The sequence below is a fragment of the Microtus oregoni genome, unplaced genomic scaffold (genome assembly GCF_018167655.1).
Source record: "Microtus oregoni isolate MIOR12 unplaced genomic scaffold, Mior012 000008F_ref0000371, whole genome shotgun sequence".
NCBI classification, from domain to species: domain Eukaryota; kingdom Metazoa; phylum Chordata; class Mammalia; order Rodentia; family Cricetidae; genus Microtus; species Microtus oregoni.
The window spans coordinates 26,650,527-26,665,619 of NW_024543067.1; the positions used below are offsets into that span (position 1 = coordinate 26,650,527).

The 15,093-nt window shown below is 41.2% G+C and overlaps 1 protein-coding gene across 4 annotated transcripts in view; it reads left to right on the forward strand.

Moving 5' to 3' along the window:
• Trpc6 (transient receptor potential cation channel subfamily C member 6) overlaps window positions 1-8,178 on the forward strand; it is a 116,075-nt gene extending 107,897 nt beyond the window's left edge. For 3 of the 4 annotated variants that reach the window (XM_041657206.1, XM_041657208.1, XM_041657205.1), the window contains 3 exons: window positions 4,292-4,372; window positions 5,914-5,989; window positions 6,629-8,178. In XM_041657206.1, coding sequence (XP_041513140.1) covers window positions 4,292-4,372; window positions 5,914-5,989; window positions 6,629-6,780 — 309 coding nt within the window. In that variant the 3' untranslated portion in view covers window positions 6,781-8,178. The remainder of the gene's footprint in view (window positions 1-4,291; window positions 4,373-5,913; window positions 5,990-6,628) is intronic. The other variant, XM_041657207.1, reaches the window with a different exon arrangement.
• Window positions 8,179-15,093: the final 6,915 nt, after the last annotated feature.

The following is a 15,093-nucleotide window of genomic DNA, read 5'->3' on the forward strand; positions in this document are numbered from 1 at the left end:
GTTCAAACATGTAATTATGGATAGATCTCAAAATTCGATGCTGTTTTTGACACTTGAATCCCAGATGCTCAAATCAACACAAAAATCCATTATCCTTATCATGTAAGCTTCTAGTTTCAAATTATTTTATTTGAGAAAAATAATTTTAAATTAGCCATTTATACTGAAAATAACCTTCTCCCAGTGTTGTTGAAGGATGTTCCTGTGGGAACATGCTCTTCTCCTATAGGTACAGATTCAAACTTCCATGCTTTAGTCAATCTGAGCTTGGCTCAGACTGTTTTATAAAGTCGGCCTCCAAGACTTTATAAAAGGCCTTATGAAGGCCTGCTTCATCCAGGCCTCTTCCGACTGTTGGAAGGTCACATTTAATTAACTATGGAAACCCTGTCTTCTTATTTATTCTAGGCACCTCATAAAATCAACAGGGCAAGCCAAGTAAACGTTCTTTTCAATGCTAACTGAGCAGGCCTTCTCATCTTCTATCACATCCTTTATTTCAAATACTTTCTGGCTTTGATGGAGGCTAGTGTTAGCTTTTCGGACACACAGTGCAGAAGAGTGTAACTGAAAACCAGCCTTTGTCATTACCATTACACACTTAAACACTGCTGATGCAGAATGGTGTCTTGAATGCCTACTCTGCTCCTGTTTCAGCACAGGTCACTGGGAGGCTGTTAATATCACAGATCACAGAAGGCTTTATGCCTTTGGGTAGTTTGCTTTGCCCCAGACTCAGTGTGTGTGTGTGTGTGTGTGTATATATATATATATATATATATATATATATATATATATGTGTGTGTGTGTGTGTGTGTGTGTGTGTGTGTGTGTGTGTGTATTAACTGGTTATACATCCAGGAATTGAGGAATTGTGGTTTTAGCCACTACTTAGGGCAGGAGCTACTTAAAAATAAATTATCCAAACAAGCAAGTAGATAAAATGCTGAAACAACTTTCTATATGATCTTGTGAGAATTCCCATGTAATTTCCATTATACATTAAAATATGACAAAGAGTCCTGGAAATGTGTATATTCGTTAAGGTGAAGTGTGGTGTGGTAGCTCATGTCTCTAATCCCAATGCTTAGGTAGCAGAGGCAGGAGAATTGCTGCTCAAGGCCCACCTGGTCCACCTAGTGAGTCCTAGGCCACCCAGGGCTATGTGGTAAGAACTCGTCTAAAAGAAAAGACTTTAAGACATTATGGGGAAGCCACATTATATAATTCTTTAAATGACTTAGTCATGGCCTTGGGTGCATCAAGTTTGCAGAGTTCCCCCAGTGCATATCAACTGGACCAGGACCATCTATAAGTAGGCTCCAGAGCATGGAGTGGATACTTACACTTTTCTACAAGAATAACAGATACCTACCATTCCAGGCTGCAAAAACCATACACCTTTTCTTTTACAATATTATTGTCTCTGTTCTACACCGTAGGTCTCTGAACTCTGAGACATGAAGTACTTTGTCTAAATTTTAGCCTTAGACAAGTGGCAGTCAAAATCCTTGTCCATAGCCTCTGACTTCTAAAGCAGAGGCTTTACCAACAGCACACACTGCCGTCCATCTCAAATCTGTGCTCTGGGAGGCTTGAGCACATCACCTCCACCTGCTTATTTCTTTGGATCCTGGTAATTTAATCCTTATAAGGACAAGACAGACTTTCAGAATTGTCTGTATGTCCAGGAAGGCAGGGCATTTCAAAGATGGGAGCTTACTTTATTCTCCAAACTAATAATGAATACTTATTTAATGTTCCTCATGCATATCCTATAGTGTATAGGATAAAATGTTAATATCAAACAGGAAATGAAAAAGAAAAAGTAAAAAGAATGCAGAAGTGAATTTGGAGCGTGTAAGTTCATGGTACAGCACCTACCTAGTAAGTGCAACCCCATCAATTTGATCATCATATCTTCCAAAAATGCACAAAATATTTTAATAAAAGTTTTTTAAGAGCAGGACATGCTTTGTTCTCAACTGGAGAGAGTGAATATTTACAATTTACAAATAGTAAGAACAAAGCTTACACTCAGTCCCTGTGCCTTGATTGTGGCCACATCTCTAAATCTCAAAAGTTCTTCAGATTGCCAACCGAATTCCTTTGTACGAGTTAAAGGGCAGACACGCTGCTGTCCCAGCTCTTCAGACTTGAAGCTGGTTGGGCCATGGGACAAGATGATACGTTAGGATTTTGTGCCACCAAGTGGTCACAATGCCTCTTTGCATTTGCATACATTTTCTCTTGCACATTATTTCATTGGCTTATTCAATTAAAAAAAACCGATTTGTTCAGTTGCCTGTGATATATTGGAAAATTAACAATACTATTTTTCTGAATTAACATATTCATGTCCCAAACTTGGTATCTCAAAGAAGAACTAGCCACAAAAGGATTGGCATAAATTAATATCTGCCAGCTCACAAATCATCAGTCTATTAGTTGGTTTCTCGTCAGGAATGGTTTTGCCACTGACCTTCCAGAAGGATCCGTTTGATTTGGAAATATTTGAGTTTGTTATACAGGGTAGGAACTAATAGGAACATCCTGTGTTAGAGGAAGCAGCTTGTTTGTCCCGGCTGCAGAACCAAAATAACCACACAGAAAGTGGATTATTTAAAACATTGCTTGGCCCATTAGCTCTAACTTCTTATTGGCTAACTCTTACATCTTAACTTAACCCATCTCTATTAATCTGTGTATCACCATGAGGTTGTGGCCTACCAGCAAAGTTTCAGCACATCTCTGGTGGCAGCTCCATGGCATCTTTCTGACTCCACCTTTCTTTCTCCCAACATTCAGCCCAGTTCTCCCTGTCTACCTAAGTTCTGCCCTATCAACAGCCCAAGGCAGTTTCTTTATTCATTATTGGTAAGCACAGCACACAGAGGGGACTCCCACATCACCTCCCCTTTTCTGTTTAAATAAAAAAGAAGGTTTTAACTCTAATATAGTAAAATTACATATAACAAACAGGTATCAAGCAAGAATTACAGTTACAATATTTTTATTTACTTTATCTTTTATCATAATTAAGGAAAACTATAACTTTATTTTTAATTCCACCAAAGACTCCAGAAGGATATAATATTACTTAAGTAAACAGGAAGTGCATTGTAAGCAACTTCCAAAACTCTAGAAATGACAAAGACATCTTGCTGCCTGGACAGTCACGCAAAGTTCTTTTGCACCGTTGGGGCATCCGTCTTTAGTGTATAGGCCCATAGTATCCAACAGACTTTTCCACGAAGCAGGAAATTTGAAAGGCTGTTCTACCTATATCAGCAGCTTGTCATATTGATGACAAACTTGGTGTGGACACCCGACTGACATAGCACACTAAAGCTCAGAAATCCTGGACTCAAGCGATCCTCCTGTCTCAGCCTCCCAAGTATTTGGGACTACAGGCGTGTGCCACCACAACCTGCTAGCTCACAAATTAGATGAGGATTCCTCTGCTGTTTGAGCTCAGCATATTGGTATGAGAAAATCATTACATGGAGGTTAAAGAAAGGAACTTCCCTGATGGGCACTGAAATGTCACCAGAGAATGTAAACCATGAATGGCTTTGCAGATGGTTGGAGAGGTTTTATTCCATTGGAAGACAGTTTATCCCCACAATATACAGATTTAGAAGTATTCTGCTTGGCTCATGTCCTCATGTTTATTTGTAAAAAATCACTTTTCTTCTAGAACAATGCATTCTAGAGTTCTCAGGCGGTGTCTTAGAGTACTAATGTGGTCGCTCTCCACTCTGATTGCATATCACCAAAATTCACTGTCTTACTCTGAGAAAGTGCTGCCACAAGGGAGCTTTAGTGAAGACTACACCTGAAAGGGCACTGTCCAGATCCCCAGGTTGAAATGGATGAACTAGAGCTTCTAGGGCACCTGAAGTATTCTGTCTGGTCAGGTCCTCTGGGGGTTCTCATGAGACCCGAGGGCAGGCGGCAATCAGACAGACTGCTAATGTCTGGACCCTGATGTCCCCCTTTCACCACAATCTACCTATTGGAAGGCCACATGGGACAATGTGATGAGAGCCACCAAGTATGCAAGGCTCCACATACAATTTTTTAGCAATAGAGTGATTAATCAATCACCCTTGCAGAATTACTTCTTGTACCTTATAAGACAGAATGCTAAGCAATTAGGATAAATGGCTCTATAATTCAGGTATGCTCATTTGAATACACCAGACTATTAGCTCACCCATGTGACTAAAAATCTCTTACACATTGCTTACACTGAGAATTAAATGAGGGTTTCTAATTCCTTTTGTAGCTGTCACACAAACAGTCAAGTATAAGGAGCTCAGAAGACTTCCATTTAAATAGCTTCAGTAGTCCTCCAAGACAATATCAGGTAAGCAAAACCTTCAAAGTATAAGGCTAGATATTCGCTATGTTTAGGTTCTCAAGCTCTGGACTTTGTTAAATTAAAATAAAACATCAGGATATGTTTTAAACATCAGAAGGATGCATTCACTCAACACATGGTTATAGTGTAACTATAACTTAGTGAGGAATATGTGGATAATCATATAGCTTAGAGCCTAGGTTCCTTTAAAAGGCTAAACTTACAAAACAAGAAAGAGGGGCTAGAGAAATAGCTCTATTAGCAGCATACACTAATCTTACAGAGGTCCCAAGTTCAGTTCCCATCATCCCTACTGCAGCTCACAACTGCCTGTAACTCCAAGTCCAGGGCATTTGCTCTCCTCTTTTTGAAATACACTCTTGTACATATACCCCCCACAGATATACATACATATACATGATTAAAATTAAAAATAAATCTTTAAAAATAAAACTAAAGAGCACAATTCAGCTCACAGTCTCCCACTGTGAAATAAAGATGGCTTATCTGTGAGTATTCTTTCTGCTGGTTGTATATGTATATGTATGTGTACAATTTCCTATATGCTAATATTCTGTGATATATGTGTCATATTACATGAATAAATTAATAGTAAAGTGTGGTGGCGCACGCCTGTAATCCCAGCACTCGGGAGGCAGAGGCAGGCGGATCTCTGTGAGTTCGAGGCCAGCCTGGTCTACAAGAGCTAGGTCCAGGACAGGCTTCAAAGCCACAGAGAAACCCTGTCTCGAAAAACCAAAAAAAAATATAATACATATTTTGTATGTTTTCTTTATGTAACTCATATACCTATAATGTATTCTTTTATAGAAGTGATAATTTATTAAAATAACTTACCATTGATGGACATCTATGGTTTCATTTTCTACTTTTGTAAGTAACACTACTAAAAACACACACATCTACACAGCAAACTACATTCTTATGTGAATTTCTTTAACAGGACAGTATTAAATACCTTTTAATCTAGACTTTATGTGATAAGATTTGGGTTAGTAATATAAGAACCTCCTGCACAATTGTTTCATTTCTTAAACTGCATTTAATATATATTTTAGTTATATACAAACCAAGGAATCAGAGGTACTTTATTACATTGAAACTGGTGGTTCTTAAAGCCACCACACAATCAAAAGTGGCTTCAGTTCTTGGTAGGGTGGGGACATAAACAACTGAACATTGTTTAATTCCTTACTTCCTCCAAGAGCTCTGTACAAATCTTTGACCTATCTGACATGAAGTTTGTGCTCTACTTTCTAACAATACAGAAAGGGACACAAAGTATTTGATGTTTGCTCTCTGGTCTTCTTCTTTTTGAGAATTAACTTTTGGGTCATTAGTCCAAGTAATGTGATAGTTGCTTTCATACGGACAATAGAATATGAAGATACATATTCCTTGTGGGCTAAATCTTACCAGAGTTTTGATAGCCCTCACTTCTAAAGATAGGTAGACCATAAGCCTATTCCAAATGAGATGTTTGCGTGAACATAATGCTGAAATGGATTTCTCCTTTTCTTGTCTAGAAAATCATGAAAAGACTCATTAAAAGATATGTATTGCAGGCCCAAATTGATAAGGAGAGCGATGAGGTGAATGAAGGTGAGTTGTGCATAAGGCCAAGGCTTTCCCGCGTGAGCTGGACTGTGTTCTGACGTAGAGGTGAGAGAGAATGGCCTGGTGGATGAGCCTCAGGAGGCCACACGGCACAAGCTCTCTCCTGTGTTAGTAGCTTTTTGCACCACTGTGACAACATGCTTCCCAAAGTAAAGAGGGGACAGTCCACCTTACTGCCCACAGCTTCAGGGTATCTTCCCACATCACTTATCCAACCTCTAACAGGTTACTCCCTCACTAGTCCAGATGATGCTAGTCAATCCCCAAGGAGAATCTTGATCCTGTCAAGTTTAATATTAGCCCTCATCACAGCCATCAAGACCACAAAATACCAGGAAACAAGCTCTTCGTGTACAGATGGCAGACTAGATAAAATATCCTTACTTTTATGGGGTCCTTGGAAGGTTCCTGGGAAAGTGCCCCCACTCTGTAATATTCTCCAGATCATTAAAATTCTGCTGCAATTACTTTTCCTACCTGAGGAAATAGAAACTTACTCTGATTGGGAAGTTATTTCTTTTGAAAAGATTCAGAATACAGTCAAGACTGTCTTTATCCTAACCTTGGAATTGCTAACTTGATTCATAGTCATGGTTGACTTGTTTTCTTTCTCCCTCTTCACAGGGGAACTGAAGGAAATCAAGCAGGACATCTCAAGTCTCCGTTATGAACTCCTTGAAGAAAAATCTCAGAACACCGAAGACTTAGCAGAACTTGTTCGGAAACTCGGGGAGAGATTGTCCTTACAGTCAAAAGCGGAGGAAAGCCACAGATAATGCAAATCCCCTTGGAAATGTATATTTATTTCTCCACCTGAAGCCATATTATTTTCTGATTTATTTTTTTAAGTGGCAATGGTAAACAGTATGTTAAATGATAACTTGTATCATCTAGAGTCCTAATATCAACTTTTTGGTGATTAAATTGCACTGTTGAAGCTAAAGATTACAGACTCTTAAGAAGTCTGCTTGATTCCTTGGAGCTTGTTTCCTGGTAGCTTTCTTGTGGGTGGGGAGGAGGTAACCCTTGTGCTGGCGGGAATGTCATGTAGTGTCTGGGAATGGGTCTCAGACGGCAGGGGCAGGTTTACGTTGTTCTTTGTGTGGCTCTCCTGACCATTTAGGCATCTTCTTTCCCCTGTTGGGGACTTCCAACCCTGTAATAAGGAGGAAAAGAATCTATTTAAAGAGTGTTTTAACAAGCATTTAACTACTTAATATAATGGATACTGCCTGTTCTAAATGAGTTTAGAGCCCTGTGTGGTGGCAAACGCCTGTCACACTTGGTAGGTAGAAAAAGTTTTAGAATTCAAGGTCAGTCTTGGCTGCGCAGTAAGATTCCATGGGCTACATGAGACCATGTCTAAAATTCAAAACAAAATAAGCTTATTCTTGTGTTCAATTTTCTGCCTCATCTGTTTCAAAACATTATACTTAACAATGAAAGCATTATCTCGGCTAATGCCAGAAACATGGTCCAGTTCTCTCTCTCTCTGCATGTGCACACACTCATTAACATGTATGTGAAGCTGTGTGTACGCATACACAACACGCTTGCCTTCTTTCGTAGCCAATGTGAACACACAGAGGCTCTTTATTATGGCTTTTAAAAGTGTAACCCAAAGTTACTGTTCAATAAGAACTTTTTTTTTTATTACAACAGTGTCAAAATTCCAAACACTTTAATTCTTTGGTTTAGTGGCAGCACAATTCCTTGCTATTTCTGAGGGCATTTACAGAAAAATCGGATACTCAGCCTCTGACTATAAGCAGCCATGTGGGAATTTACAAACATTCACTCGTTATCCCCAATGTATTCTACTTTGTTCCCCAAATATGTAAACACATTTTTAACTCATTTACATCACTAAGTGATTGTTGTTATACTTATTGATGCTGTGACCAGTATCTTAAATAACTACAAACAAGGATCATCATCTTACCCAAACACGCAGTCTTCAGATGATGCCTGCCATTAACTGCAATGCTTTGAGTCCAGCAGAAGTAGGACTTGAACTTCCCTTCAAGGTTAAAGGTGGGAAGAACAGAAAATCTGTTCAGCACCAAGTGTGGCTGAATCCAAGGACTGGCTCCGAGCATACAGTTGAAAATTTATATTCAGTGCTTTGATATTTGTGATTGTTTCTTATTGACTAATTATACCGATAAAACAGAGGTCCATCTTCAAATGGTGTGTAGTAGTATTTAATTAGCAATTGTGAAAACCACCTGCCCCCCAAAAAACCATCAAAGCAACTGCTGTTTCAGCCAGTTAAATTAATGCAACATCCATAGACTTTGTGTTGCGCTGTTTGAGAGGTTGACTTCTGTCAAGGACTGTGGAATAATGACTAGGCTGGACTTCAAGGTCTCCGGAAGACATCTTCAGACTCCTGTCTCTCCAAGTATATTGACTTGACAAGGCACTTTGGAGGAGGGCAGCATGGCTGTGGGTTCCCAGGCAAGGGAGGCATGGCTGTGGGTTCCCAGAAGGGTGGCATGGGTATGATTCACCAGGGAAGGGTATCCCTCTAAGCACCTCCTGTTGCATGATTCAGAATGAATATCATGAGGTCAGCAATTTCCACAGAGGTCAGGTGGATAGGAACCGGTTCTAGTTTCCCTTCAGTTGGAACATTATAAAAGACACTAAAGTATATTACATGTTTTAAAATTCTGGCAATAACTTCATTAAGGCATATTGCTAAAGATTAACCCTAAACATGACAAAAATATCAGCATCACTGGTTTTTATGAACATAAAACATCAAAGACCATTATTCGCATCACAGACACTTTCGCTTGCTAAAATAAAGTTGGAATGTATCTCTCCCAGTTGCTCTTTCCTCCTGGAGACCTGGTCCCACCTGGAGGAGTAATTAGTGAGGTTGACATACCCAGCAGCTGTCCTCTCCTGTGTAGCCCCACCCTCTCCTTACCTGTTACCCAAGGCTTTGCTGTCAGTGAGTAGATCAAACGCTGTTCCATGTCAATGCATAATTTTGCCCCCTCATTTCATGGCTGACTCTGAGAAGTGGCACAGATTTGGTAGCTGTTGAGCTTTGAATGTGAAATATCCTTCACAGGCTTGTGTATCTGAACACTTAGTCACTAAAGCACTTTTGGTGGTTGTCGAACCTCCGTAGGTGAGACCTGGCTGAGGAAGCGAGTCATCAAAAGGCAAGGCATAAAGTTTATAGACTTGCTCTTACTAGAGTTCTCGTGTGAAGTGTCCAGCCACACAATGCAGCTGGCAAGGTGCCACCTTCCAGAACAAGATTCCTGCCATGATGGAATTACACTTCCCCAAGCCATGAGCTGAAACAAATCCTTCCTTCATGACATTGCTTCTTGTCTGTGGTTTAGTCACAGCGACAAGAAACTAGCTCACGCACTTGGCACGGATTTACCACTTACCTGGCCTTGGAGAAATGTTTACTGCATATGTGCCTTTTGACAGGCTCTGACACATGTTTTGTCTCTTAGTTTTATTTCTGTTGCCGTGACAAAACCATTCCGACAGAAAGCAACTTATGGGGAGAGAGGGTTTATCTTAGCGTACAATGCCAAGTTACCATCCATCATAACAGAAAGTCAGTGCTGCAGAAACAGCCAGTCATAGCAGGCTGGGCCTTCCCACATTAATGAACACAGTTAAGATCATCTCTCACAGACATGTCACATGTCCTAGGCAACCCCTCGCTGAGACTCTCTTTCAAGATGATTTAAGATGGTCAATTTGAACTAATATCACCACATCATTTTCTAATTTATTCAAACCCCTTCCTTATAAAAACCATATAACTATTTTGGAAATGAGAGAAAAACCCAAAAGTTCTTAGGAGTGTAAATAACTTTCAAATAGAAGTGGTAGGGTCAGGAGTGAAATATACATGTCCCTCACTTTTATAATTTGTCTCTTTTGTCTGGAGGTGTTGTCTCATATTGTATTTAATCTCTTGATAAGGAACTGTGGGCTGTACCCCACTCCTTAGGTCCCCTTGCATGTCCAGTTCAGAAGCAGGCATTGGCCTCTGGAAAGCAGACATCCATGAAGGAATACAGAAGGTTAAAGAGACTTAGCCTGAGTCCTACTTTCAGTTGTGGTGTGTTCAGCTGACACACCAGGAACGATAAAAAACTTGGATTATTAAGGTAAATGCGTTGTGTGTGTATGTGTGTGTGTGTCTGAGTGTGTGTGTGTATGTGTGTATACGCATGTGTGTGTGTGTCTGAGTGTGTGTGTATGTGTGTATATGCATGTGTGTGTATGTGTGTATATGCATGTGTGTGTGAGATAATTTACATTACTGCTTGACTTTTCTCATTCCACATTTGTACCTATAGATCTTTCCAGAGATCATTTTTCCATTTTTTTAAATCCTTCAAGCTTTTAAGCACACTGATTTTTGGACGGACTTTGGATCTTGTTCCAAACAGCCATGTCCACGGACTGCACATAGTTCTCAAAGGCAGTGGCTTGCTCAGGCAGGGTAGATATTTCAGCTTCTTCATCCTCAACTGCACACTTCAGTTAAAACGCTTTGGTTCCAGATCCCAGCAGAACCAACTTTGGAGAGCCACACACATCCTCAGAATGAAGAAGGTCATAATAACTATAAGGTTGTCTCTCATTTTGTAATCAAATTTTATGGAGATTGTGCATAACAAGTTTATGTTATCCAACAGTGTGGTAACTCTTTTTAAATACTGTGCTATTTTATAGATAATGGGTTATCTGGATGGTGATTCCTATTTGACAAATTCTTCTGAAGATGACACACTGGAGGCCATTTGTTTGAAAGCAAAGGGAAAGTGTCAAATATTTATATTAGCAATAATACATCATAAGGAATTATAGTGTTACATGAGATGTGTCTTAGTCTGTTTGGGTTGCTATTAACAATATAATTAAGGTGAATAATTTGTAAATAGCAGATGTATTTTTTCACACTCGGGAGAGAAGTAAGTAGAGGGGTGGGGAGAGTCCACTTCCTGCTTCGTGAGTGCCCCCTACTCAGTGTGTCCTCACATGATTGGTGGGGCCAGGCCATGCTCCGGGATCTCTTTCACAAGATCCCTAATCCCATTCATAAGGCACCAATCCTTGCACTAATACATCCCAAAGGCTGTTTGATTCACAGTCAGGAGGCAGAGTGAGATGACTGTTAGCGCTCAGCTCAGTGTGCTCCATATTTAGTCTCAGATCCCAGTGTATGAAATGATGCCACTGATGAAGGTGAATATTAACCTTCATCAGGCGATGAAAGGAGACAGAGACAGAGACCCACACGGGAGCACCGGACAGAAATCTCAAGGTCCAAATCAGGAGCAGAAGGAGACGGAGCACGAGCAAGGAACTCAGGACCACGAGGGGTGCACCCACACACTAAGACAATGGGGATGTTCTATTGGGATCTCACCAAGGCCAGCTGGCCTAGGTCTGAAAAAGCATGGGATAAATCCGGACTAGCTGAACATAGCGGACAATGAGGAATACTGAGAATTCAAGAACAATTGCAGTGGGTTTTTGATCCTACTGCACGTACTGGCTTTGTGGGAGCCTAGGCAGTTTGAATGCTCACCTTAGGAGACCTGGATAGAGGTGGGCAGTCCTTGGGCTTCCCACAGGTCAGGGAACCCTGATTGCTCTTCGAGCAGATGAGGGGGGGGGACTTGATCGGGGGAGGGGGAGGGAAATGGGAAGCGGTTGTGGGGACGAGGCAGAAATCCTTAATAAATAAATAAATTAAAAAAAAAAGAAATGATGCCACTCACTTTAATGTGGGCCTTTTTACCTCAGTCCAATGTTGATACCCCAACATAGGTGTGGCCAGAGTTGTGTCTTAGGTGATTTTAGTTTTTGTCAAGTTGATAATCCATATAGACCACAATAGTTATGTCCCTGAGCCGGGCGGTGGTGGCACATGCCTTTAATCCCAGCACTTGGGAGGCAGAGGCAGGAGGATCTCTGTGAGTTCGAGGCCAGCCTGGTCTACAAAGGGAGTTCCAGGACAGGCTCCAAAGCTACAGAGAAACCCTGTCTCGAAAAGACCAAAAAAAAAAAAATAGTTATGTCCCTGGACGCCTTTGCCTTGTGATTTCAGCTTCACCATGTGAGTTTGGGAGGCAGACACAAATATTCAGACCACAAATGGGTGTGGATAGGATCTTTCTGGTTTTCATGCACACCTGGCAGTAAGGCTACTCTTATCTGTTGATAAACTGTAGGGGGAGTGTACAGAAGTGGGGGATGGACACGCCCCTGTCTATTGATAAACTGTAGGGGGAGTGTACAGAAGTGGGGGATGGACACACCCCTGTCCATTGATAAACTGTAGGGGGAGTGTACAGAAGTGGGGGATGGACATGCCCTTGTCTGTTGATAAACTGCAGGAGAATTATAGAAGTGGGGGGATGGACACACCATTTAGGAAACACAAGAACATTGTGGCTGTTTTCTCTAGGGAAAACCTTGATGCTGACACTCAGGAAGTGAGTCTTGAGCGTCACTTGCTGGCATTTTGATTCTAATTTTGGTCCATGAAAATAGACTCTCATATCGCCACAAGAACAACTTTGAATCAGAATAAATTAAGTTCCTTATTACCATGCGTTGGTCTGCAGCAGTGTGGGGAGCCTTCGCTGAGCCTTAACCTTTCCCACCGTCTTTGATTTGCTGTCTGACATTTACCCTCCCTTGCTATTCAAGAGGTGGACTTCTACTAGAATAATTGGAAAAGGTCAAATTTTAGAGCGTTTCCTTCCTTGTATCTTAAAAAGGGTTCACTTGTGTCCACTTTGTTGCTACAATTTGTTAACATGTAGAAGAGCAAACACATATCTATATAATCTGCCATACAAAATTAATAATGGTTCTACCTACCTATGCATGGGTGAGAATATGGTCAAAGACATCTGCCAATCAAGGCTGTCTGTGACATCATATGCATGCCTTCTCTTCTCACTCATCCTTTCCCTCTAGTGTTTATTATGTCAATAATTTACCCCTCCTCTAGCCTCTGTTATCTCTTCTAAGATCACCTTGGCCTAAAAAATCATAATATAGATCCAAAGCCAGAATGTGTGAGTTCAAAACCCAACTCTGGCAATTTCTGACTGTGCATTCTTTACCATTTTCCTGTTTTTTTTATGGTCTCCAGCACCCCACTTTTATGACGGAGAACTAATGGCACTGAGTTATGCTGAGGATGAACTTGGACGTCTTAGATTCAGACAGCAGTACTTGGGACATAGTAAGTCTTCAGTTAGTAGCAATTTTACAAAAATGGTGTGGCTCAAAAACTTCTTTTTCTAGGCCTAGGGGTGGTTCCATTGGTAGACGCTCATCTAATGTGTATGAGGTTCTGGGTTTAACCTCAGCATCACATAGCTGGGTGCCATGGTACTTGCCTGTATTCTTAGAATTCAGAGGTAGAAGAAGGGTGGGTGCGAAGTTGAAGGTCATCCTTGGCATACAGTAAGTTCAAAGCTAGCCTGAGCTACATGAGACCACACCTCATAAAAGGAACATAGAATGAACAAACTCCCCTTTCCATTCTGTCTTAGCCTGTCCTACCTTAAGTCTCATAAAACTAAGTGCCCTTCAGGTTTTTTACTTACATTTCTCTGATCAACTCCATATCACACCTGGAGCTCCGTGAAGAAGGAACCTGTGGCCCCAGCAGGAGTTAGTAGAGAAGACTGATGAAGAAGTTATGTCTGTCGAGGGGAAGACTGGCCACACACTACACACCTGTCACAGTTTAAAACAGATGATTCACCTCTGGGCAGTATTGGGGAAAATTCCAAGGTGCTTTTGTAACCTTGCATCCTAATAATGCCTTCCTTTTAATAATGGCATCTGGAGGGTGTTTGGGATAAGGACTATGCTGGATCCTGTTCATGAAACATTTATTGGCGCTTGTGACATTTGTGGGGTGCTCTGGGCCCAGCTTTCGGTGACAGAGACCAAGTGTAAGTAGTTCTTCTGTAAGGGACGTCGGGCAGCCAGTGAGGTGCTGGGCTTCTGCTCTCTGAGGAGGCTGTGAGGGCTCTTGAGGGAGATTCTTCTACATCCTCAGTAGAGAAGGAAATCTGGGCAGGTTCTGGTAAATTCAGATTTCCTGCTATAATCTGTGGTTTCTTCTTTCTTAGAAGACACACTGGACTTGCCCAGATGCCCATGGGCCGACTCTGGGGCGTTTTAAGTTGCCCTTGAATTATGACCATTTAGTCTGTTCACTTGGTCCTCCCGTTTAACCAGGGTCATCCTTCAGCTTGAGAGAACAGTGATTCACTGACATGAGCCACGTGTTTGCTGTTAATTCACTGGTCCCCACCTGCTTGCTTGCTCCAGCTGCACCATCAGTCTCCGTTGTCATAGCAAAGGGAAGGGCCACACCCTGGTCTCCTCATTTTGTGTGTTTGTTCACCCGGCCATCTCAGCATGCCGCTTCTCCTGGACGCTGACTGCTCTGGACCTCACTGTGCTTCTTACACACCTCCAATAAGTCAGGTGTGGCCATGCGATGTATTTAAGGTTTTAATATGAAAGCCTTGGCATCTTCCTGATGGTTTAGAAGCCCAGTGAAGCTCCATAAATAAAATCTATATGTGAATCTTCACAGGTCCCCAGAGACTTCCGAATAGTCTTCAGTCTGGCCAAATCAATATTGATGATGTTGGATAAAAGTGTTTCAAATATTAAAGGAACCAAAGTTTGGTTTTGGTGTGAAAACCCAAACTCCTGGCTGGGTGTTCTGGTCTGAAGCTGTGACACTATGTGGTCATGACAATTTTCAATAGAGATTTATTTATGCTGGGGTTAGAGTTTAGAATTGGACATTAATCTTTCTGTTGCAGCCTGTGACCAATAAGACAGTCTACATCATTCCAAATTCCCCCTTCTCCGGGCCTGAACCAGGACTGCATCCTTTAAGTATTTTACAGCGTTCGGGGAGGATTACAAAACTATCCATCAGAAACGCGCGATCACTGCTTCATTGCAGTAGTGCTGCTCTCATCTTATCAAAACTCCTAATTAAACAGGCACAGGAAATTCCTGGCTTAATCCGTCATTTCATTTAA